General features: G+C 45.8%; 2 protein-coding genes across 4 annotated transcripts in view; one reads left to right on the top strand and one right to left on the bottom strand.

Annotated features, from left to right (window-relative positions):
• The window catches only part of SMIM14 (small integral membrane protein 14), a 59,392-nt gene extending 54,192 nt beyond the window's left edge, over window positions 1–5,200 (bottom strand). The window contains exon 1 of one of the 2 annotated variants that reach the window (XM_053252735.1): window positions 4,777–5,200. In XM_053252735.1, the coding sequence (XP_053108710.1) occupies window positions 4,777–5,200 (424 nt within the window). The remainder of the gene's footprint in view (window positions 1–4,776) is intronic. The other variant, XM_053252736.1, reaches the window with a different exon arrangement.
• The window catches only part of UBE2K (ubiquitin conjugating enzyme E2 K), a 45,651-nt gene continuing 37,339 nt past the window's right edge, over window positions 5,111–13,422 (top strand). The window contains exon 1 of one of the 2 annotated variants that reach the window (XM_053252733.1): window positions 5,111–5,252. In XM_053252733.1, coding sequence (XP_053108708.1) covers window positions 5,190–5,252 — 63 coding nt within the window. In that variant the 5' untranslated portion in view covers window positions 5,111–5,189. The remainder of the gene's footprint in view (window positions 5,253–13,422) is intronic. The other variant, XM_053252734.1, reaches the window with a different exon arrangement.

Here is a 13,422-nt window from a genome sequence, read left to right as displayed (position 1 = left end):
CCCATAGAGGCACTGCAGCTCAGGCCTGGGATCGCTTCCAACTAGGCATCTGTCTGGCTGGGAGTGCCCCAGCAGAGGTGGTCACACCTGGTCTGGCTGAGAACATTCCCGCAGAGGTGGTACAGCCTGAGCTTCAGAGCACTCCCAGCTAGGCACCTGGCTTGACTGGGGAGGCCCCTGCAGAGGCAGCTGCACCTTGCCTGGCTGGGAGCGCTCCTGCAGAGCTGCTACAGCTTGACAAGGAGAAGCCCCATTCCGGGGAAGGGGCTTGTTGCAGAATCTGCCCCTCCGGGATCCTTCACTGACAAAGTAGTGGTGGCAGAGGAATCCAGGAAGGGGGCAGCAGCAGAGGAGAAGACACAGATGACTGTTGGGGAGGAGGTGCTGCCATCCTCATCTGGTGGGGCCCGGACTGGTCCATGTGGTGAGTGTGTGCCCCAGCAAAGGCAGCCGTGGCCGCTCTGTGCACCTGAGTCATGTGCTCACTCAAGCATCTGCTTTTGTAGCAAGTAGCTCTACTGGGCTGCTGAGTGGGTGAAGTGTGGCGTGACTCAGGGGCTTGAGGGCTGTGGTGGAGAAGGAGTTTGCCCCATGCGTGCACACCACTACTGGGCACATGCACGGCTCTGCACTTCTTGACTGAGGTGTGTGTGTCAAAGCCTGGGGTGCCCAAAACCCATACCTCATAGAATCAGGGCCGGCTCTGGGGGATCTGGCGCCCCAATGCAACATTCTGTTGAGTGCCCCCCCTTATAGTAAAAAATAAAAATTCAAAATGATTACAATTAGTGTGTATTCAAAATTTAATACACAAAGATTTTACTTAATTATGTACATAACATTGTATCCTCTATAATAAAGAGCTAAAGTGTGCACCCGTGTCTCTGCGCCCGTGTCTTTCTTGGCCGTTCTGGGCATGCGCGGAGTGCATGCTCAGAGCGTCCAAGAAAGATACGGCCGCAGGGACATGGCTGCCATGTTGGGGCCAGGCCAGATGGAGGAGAGGCAGGAGGGAAGAGGCGGCAGTGGCGGAAGGAGCCCTGCCGTTGACACACACATTGGGACCGGGAGGAGGAGAAGAGGGGAACGGGGAGGGAAGAGACGGCAGCGGCGGAAGAATGGCAGGGACCCCCCCGGCCGCCGAGCCAAGCCTGGCTCTGGCGAGTCGCCGCGGCGCTGAGGAGATGTTGGCAACCCTGAGCGGGGGGGGGGGGAGCAGGACGGAGCACCTGGACTGGGGGGCGGGCGGGCGGGCGTGTGTGTGTGTGAGAGAGAAAGAGAGGCGAAGACCTCCGAGCAGGCGCCCGCCCGCCCCCCGCCCAGGCAACGGGGGGGTGGGGCTCCCGAGAAGAAAACCTGCCTCACGGACATGAGGACTAGCGCCTTGGTCACCCAACTGAGGGAACGCAAGGAGGGGCTACTCACGCGCCGTGGTCCGGTGTGGCAGGCATTGCTGCTGCTGCTGGCCCTCTTGCAGCTGTTGCTCGCCCCGGCGCCACCCCCGGTTGTGCCCTGCCTGGCTCAGCCCCACCACCCGCTCGCTGCTGCTGCTTCCCCACGTGCCACCCAGGGCGAGGGATCAAGTGTGCCGACCCCACTCCAGACCAGAGAAGGCACTGGGCCCAGCCAAAAGGAGGAGGACACGGTGCAGCCAGAGGAGGCAGAAATAGGCGGCACCAAAGGTCTACTACCTACCATGGGCCAGGGACTGAGGGAGGAAGGCAAAGACAGAGAGAGATAGAGATAGATAGATAGAGAGAGAGAGAGAGAGGGAGGGAGGGAGAGGGAGAGGGAGAGGGAGAGGGAGAGGGAGAGGGAGAGGGAGAGGGAGAGGGAGAGGGAGAGGGAGAGGGAGAGAGGACAATAGAAAGATGGAAAGAAGGAAAGAAGGAAAGAAGAAAGGAGAGAAAAGAGAGGAAAGGGAAGGAAAAGGACAAAAGAAACAAGGAGGGAGGGAGGGAAAAATAGGAAAAAGAGAAGTAAGGAAGGAAGGAAGAAGAAAGAAAAAGGAGAAAGGAGTGAGGGACAAGGACAAAAAAAGGGGGGGGGAGGGAGGAGCAGACAGCCCCATAGAGCAAGCCCGTTAATGAAAGAAAAGAAGAAAAGAGAAATAAAACAGAAAGATGGGAGTGAGAAGAGGTGGAAGAAAGGAAGGAAAGGAGAGAGAGGGAGAGGGAGAGATAAGAAAGGAAGGAAAGGACACAGAGGAAGATGGAGAGAAAAGGAAGGAGTGAAAGAGAGAGAGAGAAAAATAAAAAAGGAAAGGAGGGCGAAAGAGAGAGGGAGAAGGAATAAAGGAAACAACAACAACAAAAGGTCCTAGCGCCCGTTATTTTAATGGGCTTAAAAATACGAGTATAATATAATTATGTACATAATATGTATATAATATAATTATAATTATATTACTCCTATACTTAAAGAGCTATTTGGCTACCAATACGCTTCTGGGCAAAATACAAGGTGCTGGTTATAACCTATAAAGCCCTACACAGCTTAGGCCCTGGGTATTTAAGATAATGGAGCAGTCTTGGCTTGAAAGAGAGAGAGAGAATGGAGCAGTCTTGGCGAGAAAAAGAGAGAGAGTCAGTTCCCCATTGTTCTGGAGGTCCCCGTCCACATCCTGTCAGAGGCAGCTTCCCCTGCCCCCGACAGTGCTTTCTCTCCCCACTGGGCTCCCTCCCTCCCTGCCATTTTTGCCCGCCCTTTGCCAAGCTCCCTTATGAGGCCACCGGCCGCTTCCTTCTCCTTCTCCCTCTTCCATCATCACTGCGTCTGGGGCCATTTTCTTCTCGCCGCCTCCCGCCAATTCGAGCCGCCGCACAGCTGAGGGGATGGCTGCGGGGGTGCGTGTGTGTCCTTCTACCCCCCCCGCCCGGTGGCAGAAGATATCAGAGCAATGTCGTGGCCTGCTGCTTGGCCTGGCATTGCTTCCCAACTGCGAGGCGTGCCTGTGCAGTTAAGAGACCTCGCAGTTGGGAAGCGACTGTGCCTCGCAGTTGGGAAGCGACACCCCGACTCATTGGCTTAATGCCCTCCTGCAGACTGTGCCCCGATGCGGTGCATCATCTGCTTACTGGTAAGAGCCGGCCCTGCATAGAATATAATGTTTGTGTTGTTGTGCACCCCCCCCCCCCCGCCCCATCGTCGCTAATCCTATCCGGCAGCTGCTCACGAACTCTCGCGAGAGCTGCCACACATGAGATTAACAACACGTACACCTAGAAGAAATAAATATATAGAAGATACACTCCTGCAAGTGTCTCCGGAGTGATTTGCAAACACCCATAAACACAAAGCTACCACTACTGCTAGGGGTACAGCTAGGGGAGAGGGGGCCTGTGTTTGCCCCTCAAGGGAGATAATGAAGAAGACAGGAAGGGGTGGAGCTGGGGGCTCCTCAGAAGCTGGGCGGCCCGGGTTCTTTGGACCCATCCACTCAACTATAGCTACACCCCTGACTACTGCAATATGCAGCTGGTAACCGGAAGCCTGTTGCTCTCTAAAAAAAACCCTCCTAGCCCATATTGGAGGGTGCCTGTGAAGACAGAAAAGTGGGCTACAAATGCAGTGGTGCCCATTACCAGAGGATCTTCGGGTACAAGTCTGTTGTTTAATAGCAAAGTTCTCGATGAATAAGAAATCAGCCCATACACACAAAAGCCAGTTGTTGTGTTGCCTGCAAGCAGTTTGCAGAGTTCCTCCTTACATCCTAGAAGTGCTAATTATTTTCTTTGTTTTTGTTAATACCTCCTAAAGGAGGAGGCTTACAATAGCCTTGTAGGGCCAATAATAGCCCTGAGTCAGGAATATGGCAAGTCTTACAAAGTTTATTGTGTTTTTAACACTGGCTGGTCTTATGGGTGAATTTATTGTAAAAACAGTTTTTTTATATATATTTTCTTGCCATATGTTAAAGAGGACTTAGTACTTTGAGCTCCCTGCCTTTTTGGAGAGGTGAAAGATGACCCAAGAAAAGTGTCAGGTGAGGCATATGTCTTACCTTGAAGAGGCATATTTGAAAGTCAGCTAGAATATTTGCTTCATATCCCCATTCCATGCACCAAATAAACTCATATGTGACTATTCAGTTGCTGTGTGTGTCACACGTGGTTTCAGGAACTATGAAGATCCCTCTAGTCTACACACATACACACACATTATTCATTGTGCACTTCACAATTCAAATCATGCACATTACTGACAAGGAGGCTGGGTTAATCAGGTGAAGCTTTCTTCAGCTTGGAGAAACAGTAACAAGGAGGGCATGATGAATAAATACCAAGGAGGAGAGAGCCTCTGAGCATGTGCAAAGACTACCGAAGCAACAGCAGGCTCACCTTCAAGTCTGCCCCGGCCCCCGAGGCTGTAACAACGGATGCCCACAATGCCATTAGCTCCAGACCCTGAAATTACTTAGCTACATCCCTCTACAAAATGTATTAAATGAAACCGAGCGCCATGAAATGAAATGAAATTTGTATGTGGCACATATTTAAGTTGCAGGAGCATGTGAAGGCAGCGTAGGGGTTAAGGAGCAGGTGTGTGACACATCACACAGTGGGCAGGATTTCATCACAACACCTTAGCTGTGTCTTGCTCCCCCGACTTCCTCCCCATCGTGTTTTTGCCTATTAGCACCCGCGCCCTCATGAATTAACTCCTGCTGCCTCACATTAAACAATAAACTACATATACGCTCAGGGAAAAGGCAGCTCTACTATATATAGTCCGTCAGTGACAGCGAGGAAAGGGGAGGGAGCAACAGATGCTGACCGGTCAGGGCGGAGAGGAGGCCCTCGCGTCGCCCGCCCTCCAGAGAGGAGAGACGGATGCCGACCCTCTCGCTCTCTGTCTGCTCTTCCTCCTCCTCTCTTCTCCTTCTCCTCCTCGGGCCGGCGCACCTTCTCATTCTGCTACCCGCGCCCTCCCTCCCTCCCTCGAGCCAGTTTTGGAGGAGAGAAGGAACTTTCTCTCCATCTTTCCCTTTCTCTCTCTGACGGAGAGGAAGGGGCAGGCGCCGGCTTGCCGCAACGCGCATGCTCGACGCAGGCGCCATTTTGGAAGGGCCGGGGATTAACCAGCGGGAGCGGTGGCGGTGGTGACGGGTGGCGGTGCTCGGCCCGGCTCGGCTGTGAGGCGGCTGCAGCGCCCTGGGGTTGTGCGGGTCGTTGGAGCCCGCTGCGGAGATGGCCAACATCGCGGTGCAGAGGATCAAGCGAGAGTTCAAGGAGGTGCTGAAGAGCGAGGAGGTCAGGCTTTCCTCCTTCTTGCCCTCCTCGGCCGCTGGGTGGGGGTTGGGAGGGAGGAGGATGCTTCCCTTTCGTTTCCCCCCCGCACCCCGCCCCATCCTCCCCTTCGCCTAAACTGGGGTTGGGATATGATGCGGGGTGGGGGGGCGCTATTGCCTAGTTTCCTGAGTCAACGCTTATTTCCCCTTCGTACAGGCAGGAGGAGAGCGGGGAGGGTCGCCCCCTGTTGGGGAGGTGTTCTATTTGAAGGGAATGGTGTGGGGTTGCCAGGAGAAGGGGTGGATGACAAGAGAGAGTTGTGGGGAGAAGCCTGGCCTGCAAGGGAAGGGGGCAACGCCATACCCCTCACAATACATGTTATCTGCTCTGGCGAGGTCCACATGTAGGCTCTCATGAGGGAAGGTTGTAGGCCAAACTCACACGTCCCTGTGAAGCATTTTAACTATCATTTGGGCTTCTTCTCTTCTCCATTTGATGTGCTTTTCTATGTGTCACAAGTTGTACACCTTAAATATCACCACATCCTATTCAGGTTGTGTGGGGTGAGGGAAAACTGCCTTACCTGACTGTCCCACGTGCTGGCCCACACTGCCAGTGTCCTGTGATTAAACTTGGGTTCAATCGCACAGGTATCTTTTGAACTCATCACTATTTTCTTGCTGTCCTTCTGTTTCTGGTGAAACTCATAAGGGCAGAGGGAAACATTTCATTTTTCTTAAAACTAATTCTTAACTGTATGTACCAGTACTGATTGTTTTGGCCATTGGCCGTAAATAAAGTATCTATCTATCTACCAGTACTGATGTGTATCCCTGCCCTTTTGAAGGAAGTAAAAAACAACCCCAAGCACCTCAGAGTTCTAGCAGTGGCATTAGGGAAAAGGAGTCAACTGTGGAAGTTTTCTGACAACTGATGAAATTAGCAAGGTTCTTCTCTCTCCCCCCCCCCCCCCCGCAATACCTTGTAATTTTTACTGGCAATCGGAGAAGGAAAATAGTGAAATTAGCAAGGCTTCCATACAGGGGAGAGAGATTATAATGTGGAGGGACAAATTAATTCCCAAATGTATATAATTCTGGGGGGAAATGGGGGATGGCAGACTAAAAGAAGGCTTCAGATAGAATGTATCTATTTATAGGCGACTTAATAAGGTTGAAATGTGACTGTAAAGCCAATGTCTTGTATGACGATCAATTAACTTAAAAATCTCCATATAAATGTTCTTGAAAATTCATTTTGGTTTTTCACACATATGTACCAACAGTGGGGAGAAGCGTGTAAACACTTTCAATGGCTCATTGAAATGTATCTGCGCTTTCAAGGATGTTCTGAAAGGCTTTATTTATCTAAAGAAGAAAAACCGTGGAATTCTTGTACTTAAGTATTAGCATAATGGTGGATGTAAACCGTGTTGATAAGGAGCCAAATGGCACTACAAGCAAAATGGCACTATTTTAAGTCCCAGTGTGAAAAAAGAGTAAATACATATAGCAGAGATAGGCAAAGGGTGTACTGAAACACATTTGCTTTTTGTAACCAGCTTCTTGGGAAAGCGTAAACTTCAGTTACAGATGTTGAAGATTAAACTTTTTAAAATAAGTAAAATGTACTTTTACTATCTTATTCTGTCTTTCACCACTCTGTTACCATCTTGAATATGTAACTTGAATATGTTACCATCTTGAATATGTAATATTCCCCACTGCTTTTCTGTGTTAACAAGAGCCATTTCATACATTACATGAGACCTGAGTTTGCTGCAAGAGCCATTTCATACATTACATGAGACCTTGGTTGTACACTGCCCAGAGCCTCTGGATGGGGTGGTTTATAAATAAATAAATAAATTAAATTAATACTGTACATCAAGCCACCTAATGATGCAGCAGGGAAGTAACTTGCCTAGGGAGCAAGAGGTTGCTGATTCGAATCCACACTGGTATGTTTCCCAGTCTATGGGAAACACCTATATCAGGCAACAGCGATATAGGAAGATGCTGAAAGGCATTTCATACTGTGAGGGAAATGGCAATGGTAAACCCCTCCTGTATTCTACCAAAGACAACCACATGTCTCTGTGGTCACCAGAAGGTGACACCAACTCAATACCACAACTTTACTTTATGCTGTACATCACCAAGGAGTTAGTGAATCCAAGCAACATAAGTGTATCTTTATGATACATGTATTAAATTATATTCATGTAAACATCTTACGTATATACCTAAAATGTCATGTGTGAAGCATTCTGAAGGCCAGTTCACATATAAGGCATAATTAGCTAAAGTTATACATGGTCATATTCCTTTGATTTCAGTATAGGAGTTGAACGCATCCTCAGCTCACTGATGGAAGTCAATGACACACAAGTTTCTAATTCTGGCTGTACTGGGTCAATAGTATGATTTGTACATAATTCCTGATCTGTGCACGAGTGACACACTCTCAAGTCACACTACTAAAATATCTTTCCTTCATGTGGTCATCCCTTGGAAAATTATGTGTGAAGTGTCTTTATTTCCAATTAGTGTATCTCTGATAGAGATGCAAGTTTAGTGCCTAAGGTTCAGTGTATGCTATATAAATATGAAGTCAAAGTTTATATTGCCTTCCAGTGAGGTGTTTTAACCAGAATGACCACCCCACTTGGATACACAGCTATAGTAGACTTTGAAACTGTTCAACATTGGCATGATTAATAAGATTTAATGAGAAATCGAGGAATTTATATTCATATATAGTGTCCTTTTAAGGTGCTAAGAGTGGTGTAAGTGGTCAGTTTTATCTTCCCAACAGCCCTGTGAAGTACTTTAAGCAAAACAGTAATATTTAGCCTGAAATTTTTTTAACCTAGGGATTTCAACACCCAGCCCCTGGTCCAAGTCCAGCTCTCTAAGCAATTAGCTAATCCATGTTAGCTTTTAACCTTACGAGGGTGTTTGTTTTGTTTCAGTGAGCATGTGATAGGTTTAAAGTGGTTAGTATAACTAATTCTGCTTCTCCTCTCCTGCCAATATTGAGTAAATGTCAGCCAGATAGGTTATATAGCAATATTGTCCCTATCCTCTTAATCACAGGATGAGACTGTATTCCTATAAAATATTAATCTGAATGCCATCTCAGAAGATAATCAAATTTTTATGGTATGAAAACCAAGACGATTGTAACTTTTGATGATTTATAGGAAACTTTTTCTATGGTTGTAGGTGATGGATTATTCTAGTAGGCTATGTAAACAAAAAGCAAGTAGTGATGCCCAAAATCAATTTAGAAAATCCAGAGGATTGCTTCACAGTTGTTATGCATGTGGAACTTCAGTTGATTTAATTCCAGGTTTCTCAGTGGCAACTACAAAATAAAGAACTGTATTACAATTCCTGAACATGGAGCAGTATAGGGCAGCATCCAAACTAAGCAAGTCATGACTAAGTCCCATTTAAATCAGTGAAGCATAAGCTAGTTATGACTAACTTGTCTCATTGATTTCTGGAGCTTAGTCATGATGAACTAGTATGAATGCAATAGTGTTCTTTCATATAAAAGCAGAGCCTCTCATATATCGTCATGCCAACAGAAACAGTCTTGGTGATAGCCCTGCTCTGCAAAGTTGCACAGTTGCTAGCGCTAGAGGTCATGGAGCACAACCAAATGGTGCAGGCACTGTCTTATTCATAGAGCAAATATAATACAACCTCAAAGCACACTGTGCAAGAGCTTCCCTGTTTTGGTCAGAGGTCCCACTTTTGCACCACAAACTTATACAGCTGGGCTCGCTTTGGTATTTAGTCTACATATACAGATAACTGGTTTTTGGCAACCTTATTTGGCTGTAAAGAAAAAAATGCATTTTAATAATAGAGAAAATAAGTTATAAGAGCTCAATCCTGTTTCCCATCCTTCATTTTTATTATACATGTATGCTGAGACACTAGATGAGCTGAAATTACAAAGAAACAAGCTTGTGACATGCAATTCCGACACATGTTGAGCAAGAAGAACCTAGTATAACATGTTCTGTTAGTGCAACCTCTTACACTTGGCGCAGTATCTAGTCTGGAACAGAGTTCACTTGCTTTGTGTTACAACCTTGCATTGCAGTTATTGTAGTGCAACACACTTACTACAAGCACAAGTGCTCGATATACTAGCTAGAGTAGCCTTTCCACAACTATTTTTCAAGTGTACAGAACATACATTACCTGAATAATTTTATCTGTATAAAAACTTGGTGGATCAAAAAGGGCTAGAAAATCTGGAATAGTGGTAAATGGGCACACGGTTTACTACAATGCCACAGAGTTTATAGTGATTTTTGGATTAAGAATACGCTTTAAATATTTCAGTATGGTCCTTGCTGTATCTAAAAAGAGGAAAGAAACTACCAACAAGGCATTTTTTTCCTAACTGTGGCTTGAAATTTCTACCTTTTTAGTATTTTGTTTTAAATTAAAATACATCTCACCTTTTTCACAGTATTGACCCCCATGACAGCCTAAACAGATAGTTAAAAACACAACGAATTACAATAAGAACAGTAGAGAAACAGTTCATTATGGATAAAAGTGTCATGTAAAATATTGCAAAAGGTTGGCATCAAAAGCTTGAGTGCCTTGGAAAGGTGTTCCATAGTTTGTCAGCAGAGTCCTCTGAAAGTGAAGATACCTGGAGCAAGTCCTCAGCAAAAAAGCTTAATGCACAGGCAGGCTCATATGGGAGCAGGTGCTGTTTCAGATAAATGGTCTTAGACCAGGGTTTCTCAACGTGTGGGTCCCCAGATGTTATTGGACGTCAACTCCCATAATCCCCAGCCCCAGTGGCCTTTGGTTGGGAATTATGGGAGTTGAAGTCCAATTACATCTGGGGACCCACACATTGAGAAACCCTGTCTTAGACAGTGGTAAGATTTTAAAGATTAAAACCAACACTTTGGCTTGTGCTGGAAACACTGGTAGCCAGTGTAGATATTTAAGCTTTGGCGGGATGTGACTGGCTCAGTAGGTTCTAGTTAATAATCTGGCTGCTGTACTTCGAATAAGTTGAAGTTTCTGAATGTTCTTCTTTTCACAGGCAACCTCATGCATAATGCATTCCAGTCTAACTTGGGTATTATCAAAGCATGGATTCCTGTGGCAAGATCAATTTCTTTTAAGGAAAGGTTCTCAAAGTCAGTGAAAAGCACTTCAGATGACACTTGGTATCTATTTGCAATCTAGTAGTATCCTCAGGACTCACTCCTCCTAAAATATCAGATTTGTAACCCTATTGAAGACAGGCTGAACAGTAACTTCCTAATCAGTCACTTGCCTACCAACATCAACAGATGTTTGGATTGAGCTTTCATTTATTAGCCACCTATGCAGATTTTCAGAGCATAGATGAAATGGAGCTGGATGTTGCTGGTATACTGATGGCACATTGCTCTAGAATTCCCAGATTATTTCCTACAGCAGTTTCATGAATATATTAAAGTTGTGAAAGGGACAGGATGCAATCCTACAATACTCTATGGCATAAATACTGTGGGGAGGAGCAGAAGTCCCCCAGAAGCACTATCAGTAGAATCTGCCAACCAGCTGAGAATGAAACTACTAGAGCAGGGATAGGCAACCTTGGCTCTCCAGCTGTTGCTGAATTACAATACCCATAATCTCTAGCTACAATTTATTGTGGCTGGGGGTGATGGGGGGTTGTAGTTCAGCAACAGCTGGAGAACTAAGGTCGCCTACCCCTGTACTACAACATGGTGGCCTTATTCCTGCCTGAGACAGGTAATTCAGGAGGTGATTCATGGTGTAATGAAAACTGCAGGAAGTCCAGGAGAATCAGTGGGTCTCACTTCTCCATTTCTTCTAGCAAAGATTGTTCAGCAGGGTGACCAAAGCAATTTCAGTCTAAAAAGCAGGCCAGAACATAGACAGCTGGGTCTAATAATCTATGTCACCCAGAAATATCTGCTTAGTAGTGATGTGCATGGACCGGTCTGGACGCCATTCCGATCTTGGGGCAGTTTGGTGGTTTGAATGCCAGGGTGGGGGTTCCTTTAAGGGTGGGGGGAGGGTTACTTACCCCTCCCACTGCTTTCCCCCCACCGGTGCACGTTTTTTTGTAAGCATTTGGGGCGGCAGGATACCGCCCTCTCGGTAGCAAATAACCCCTCTCAGCAGCAAAAGGCTTCAGAAAGCCTTTTGCGTGTGTGCACGCCGCGTGCGTGTCATATCTCCGCGACGTGATGCTTAGAAAAAAAGCTCCCCGGCAGGGGAAAAACAGCGGGAGGGGTAAGTACACCCTCCCCCCGCCCTTAAAGGAACCCCCACCCCAGTGCCGGACCGCAGCTCCGCAGTTCCGTGCACATTCCTACTGCTTAGCCCTGGTCCACTTACCAACTTGCCCCAAAAGGAGAAATTAGTGACTGACTAATAATATTTGAATCCAGGGAGAGCTTTTTTTAAATGTGGGCCTTGCAGCCACCTATACAACTTTTGCAATGCACAATTCTTTCCACGTTGACAGCTGTTGGGAAACCTCATAGCATCTGCCATGGAATCCCTGCATGCTTAGAGGATTCTGAGGCATGTTCTGGGATACACACTCGAGACTCACTTTTAGTTCACATCAGTTGACAGTATATCCTAAAATATAAGTACAGTTCCCTCCAACTTGATATTGCAGGTAAAGACTGGTAATGATGGCTTTTGGGGATGTTTGATTGCCACTACTAAACTTCTAGTTGAGGAATTCCTGATAAATTGTCAAAAAACCACAGAGTCCCCTGGAACACATTTTGAAAACTGCCGTCTATAGAAAACATATCCCTCATCCACCTAATAAACACACAAAGTAGCTAAAATTTGAAAATTTTTGTTCACGTGTCTTCGTTTAGAGGCTACTAAAGATTTGGAACTTTCCAGGAGTAATGACTGATAGTTATTTACTGGGCAGTAGACATTTTCATAAAATGAAAAGAAAAATATTCTGATTTTGCTAGACAGAGTAAATGTTCACAATCTGAGCAAATTGCTGGAGTCAAGCAGTTTAAAAGCATACAAATAGGAATATTGCCTAGCCCTGTACAGTGGATTATCCTCTTGGTGGCACATGGAAGGGCATCTCCTGGAACCAGGAACTGAATCCCTGTCCTGTGAAATCATGACAACATAACCATGTATTTTGTTGTGGGCTCCTTGGAGGAAGAGTGTGATGTTAATGTTTTGGCCTAACAAATAAATAAATATCTATCCATTGTTTTTATTCCATTCTCTTCTAATTCATTTTGTTATGTAAATGACTTTGTGACCTTTTTATTAAAAAGGTCATATAAACTTCCTTAATGTTTAAAAGGGGCCTATAAACATCCTTAATAACAGAAAAGCAATATTTACCGCTGTGTCTTAGAAGATCAGTGTCATCTTAAATGTGGGTTTAACACTTTTAAAATTCAGATTTTATTTAAACCAGTCTAATATTCAAAAGAGAAATTATCTATATTGGGGGAAAACATTTAGAATTAAACATTTTTAAAATTTAAAACATAAATTCTCAACCTTGATTACATCTGACTTGCATGAATAAATGTCTAAGTATGTCAATAGTATACATTTGGCTAAATGTTACAGTATACAGTAATCCCTCGCCAACTGCGAGGGTTCAATTCTGGGAAAACCTTGTGGTTGGTGAATTCGCAGTAGACAAGCCATTGAAATCAATGGCAAATAGGGGGTTACGGGAATCATGGCTGCAAAAGTACTTCAAAATACAGTAAAAAATAGGGGAATCCCCCCAAATCACCTGGCCTGCGGAAGAGGAGTGAAGGGGACTCTGAAAATAACCCCCCAAAAATCATGGAACCCTCCCCCCCAATTGCAAAAAAAACCCTCACCAAACCGGATATTCAGGTTGCGGTTGGCGAGACCTGCCACAAACCGTGATTGGGGAACCCGTGGTAGGCCAGGGATAACTGCATTACTAAAAGATTCCTGTTGTAATTCCAGTCCAGTGAGCTGTCTACATCAGACCAAAGTGTATCCTCAGATTTATTGGGGTTTCCCCCACTCTGGAAGTTCCATATATTGGTTACCAAACCTGTTTGTTGCTTTACACTGTTATTTGGGATTAGGAAAATGCTTGGTAACTCCTCTGGGATACATATTGTTAGTCACATGTTTAACAGCAT

The sequence above is a fragment of the Hemicordylus capensis genome, chromosome 5, assembly GCF_027244095.1.
Source record: "Hemicordylus capensis ecotype Gifberg chromosome 5, rHemCap1.1.pri, whole genome shotgun sequence".
In the NCBI taxonomy this organism is placed as follows: domain Eukaryota; kingdom Metazoa; phylum Chordata; class Lepidosauria; order Squamata; family Cordylidae; genus Hemicordylus; species Hemicordylus capensis.
This window is presented reverse-complemented; position numbering and strand designations above follow the sequence as displayed.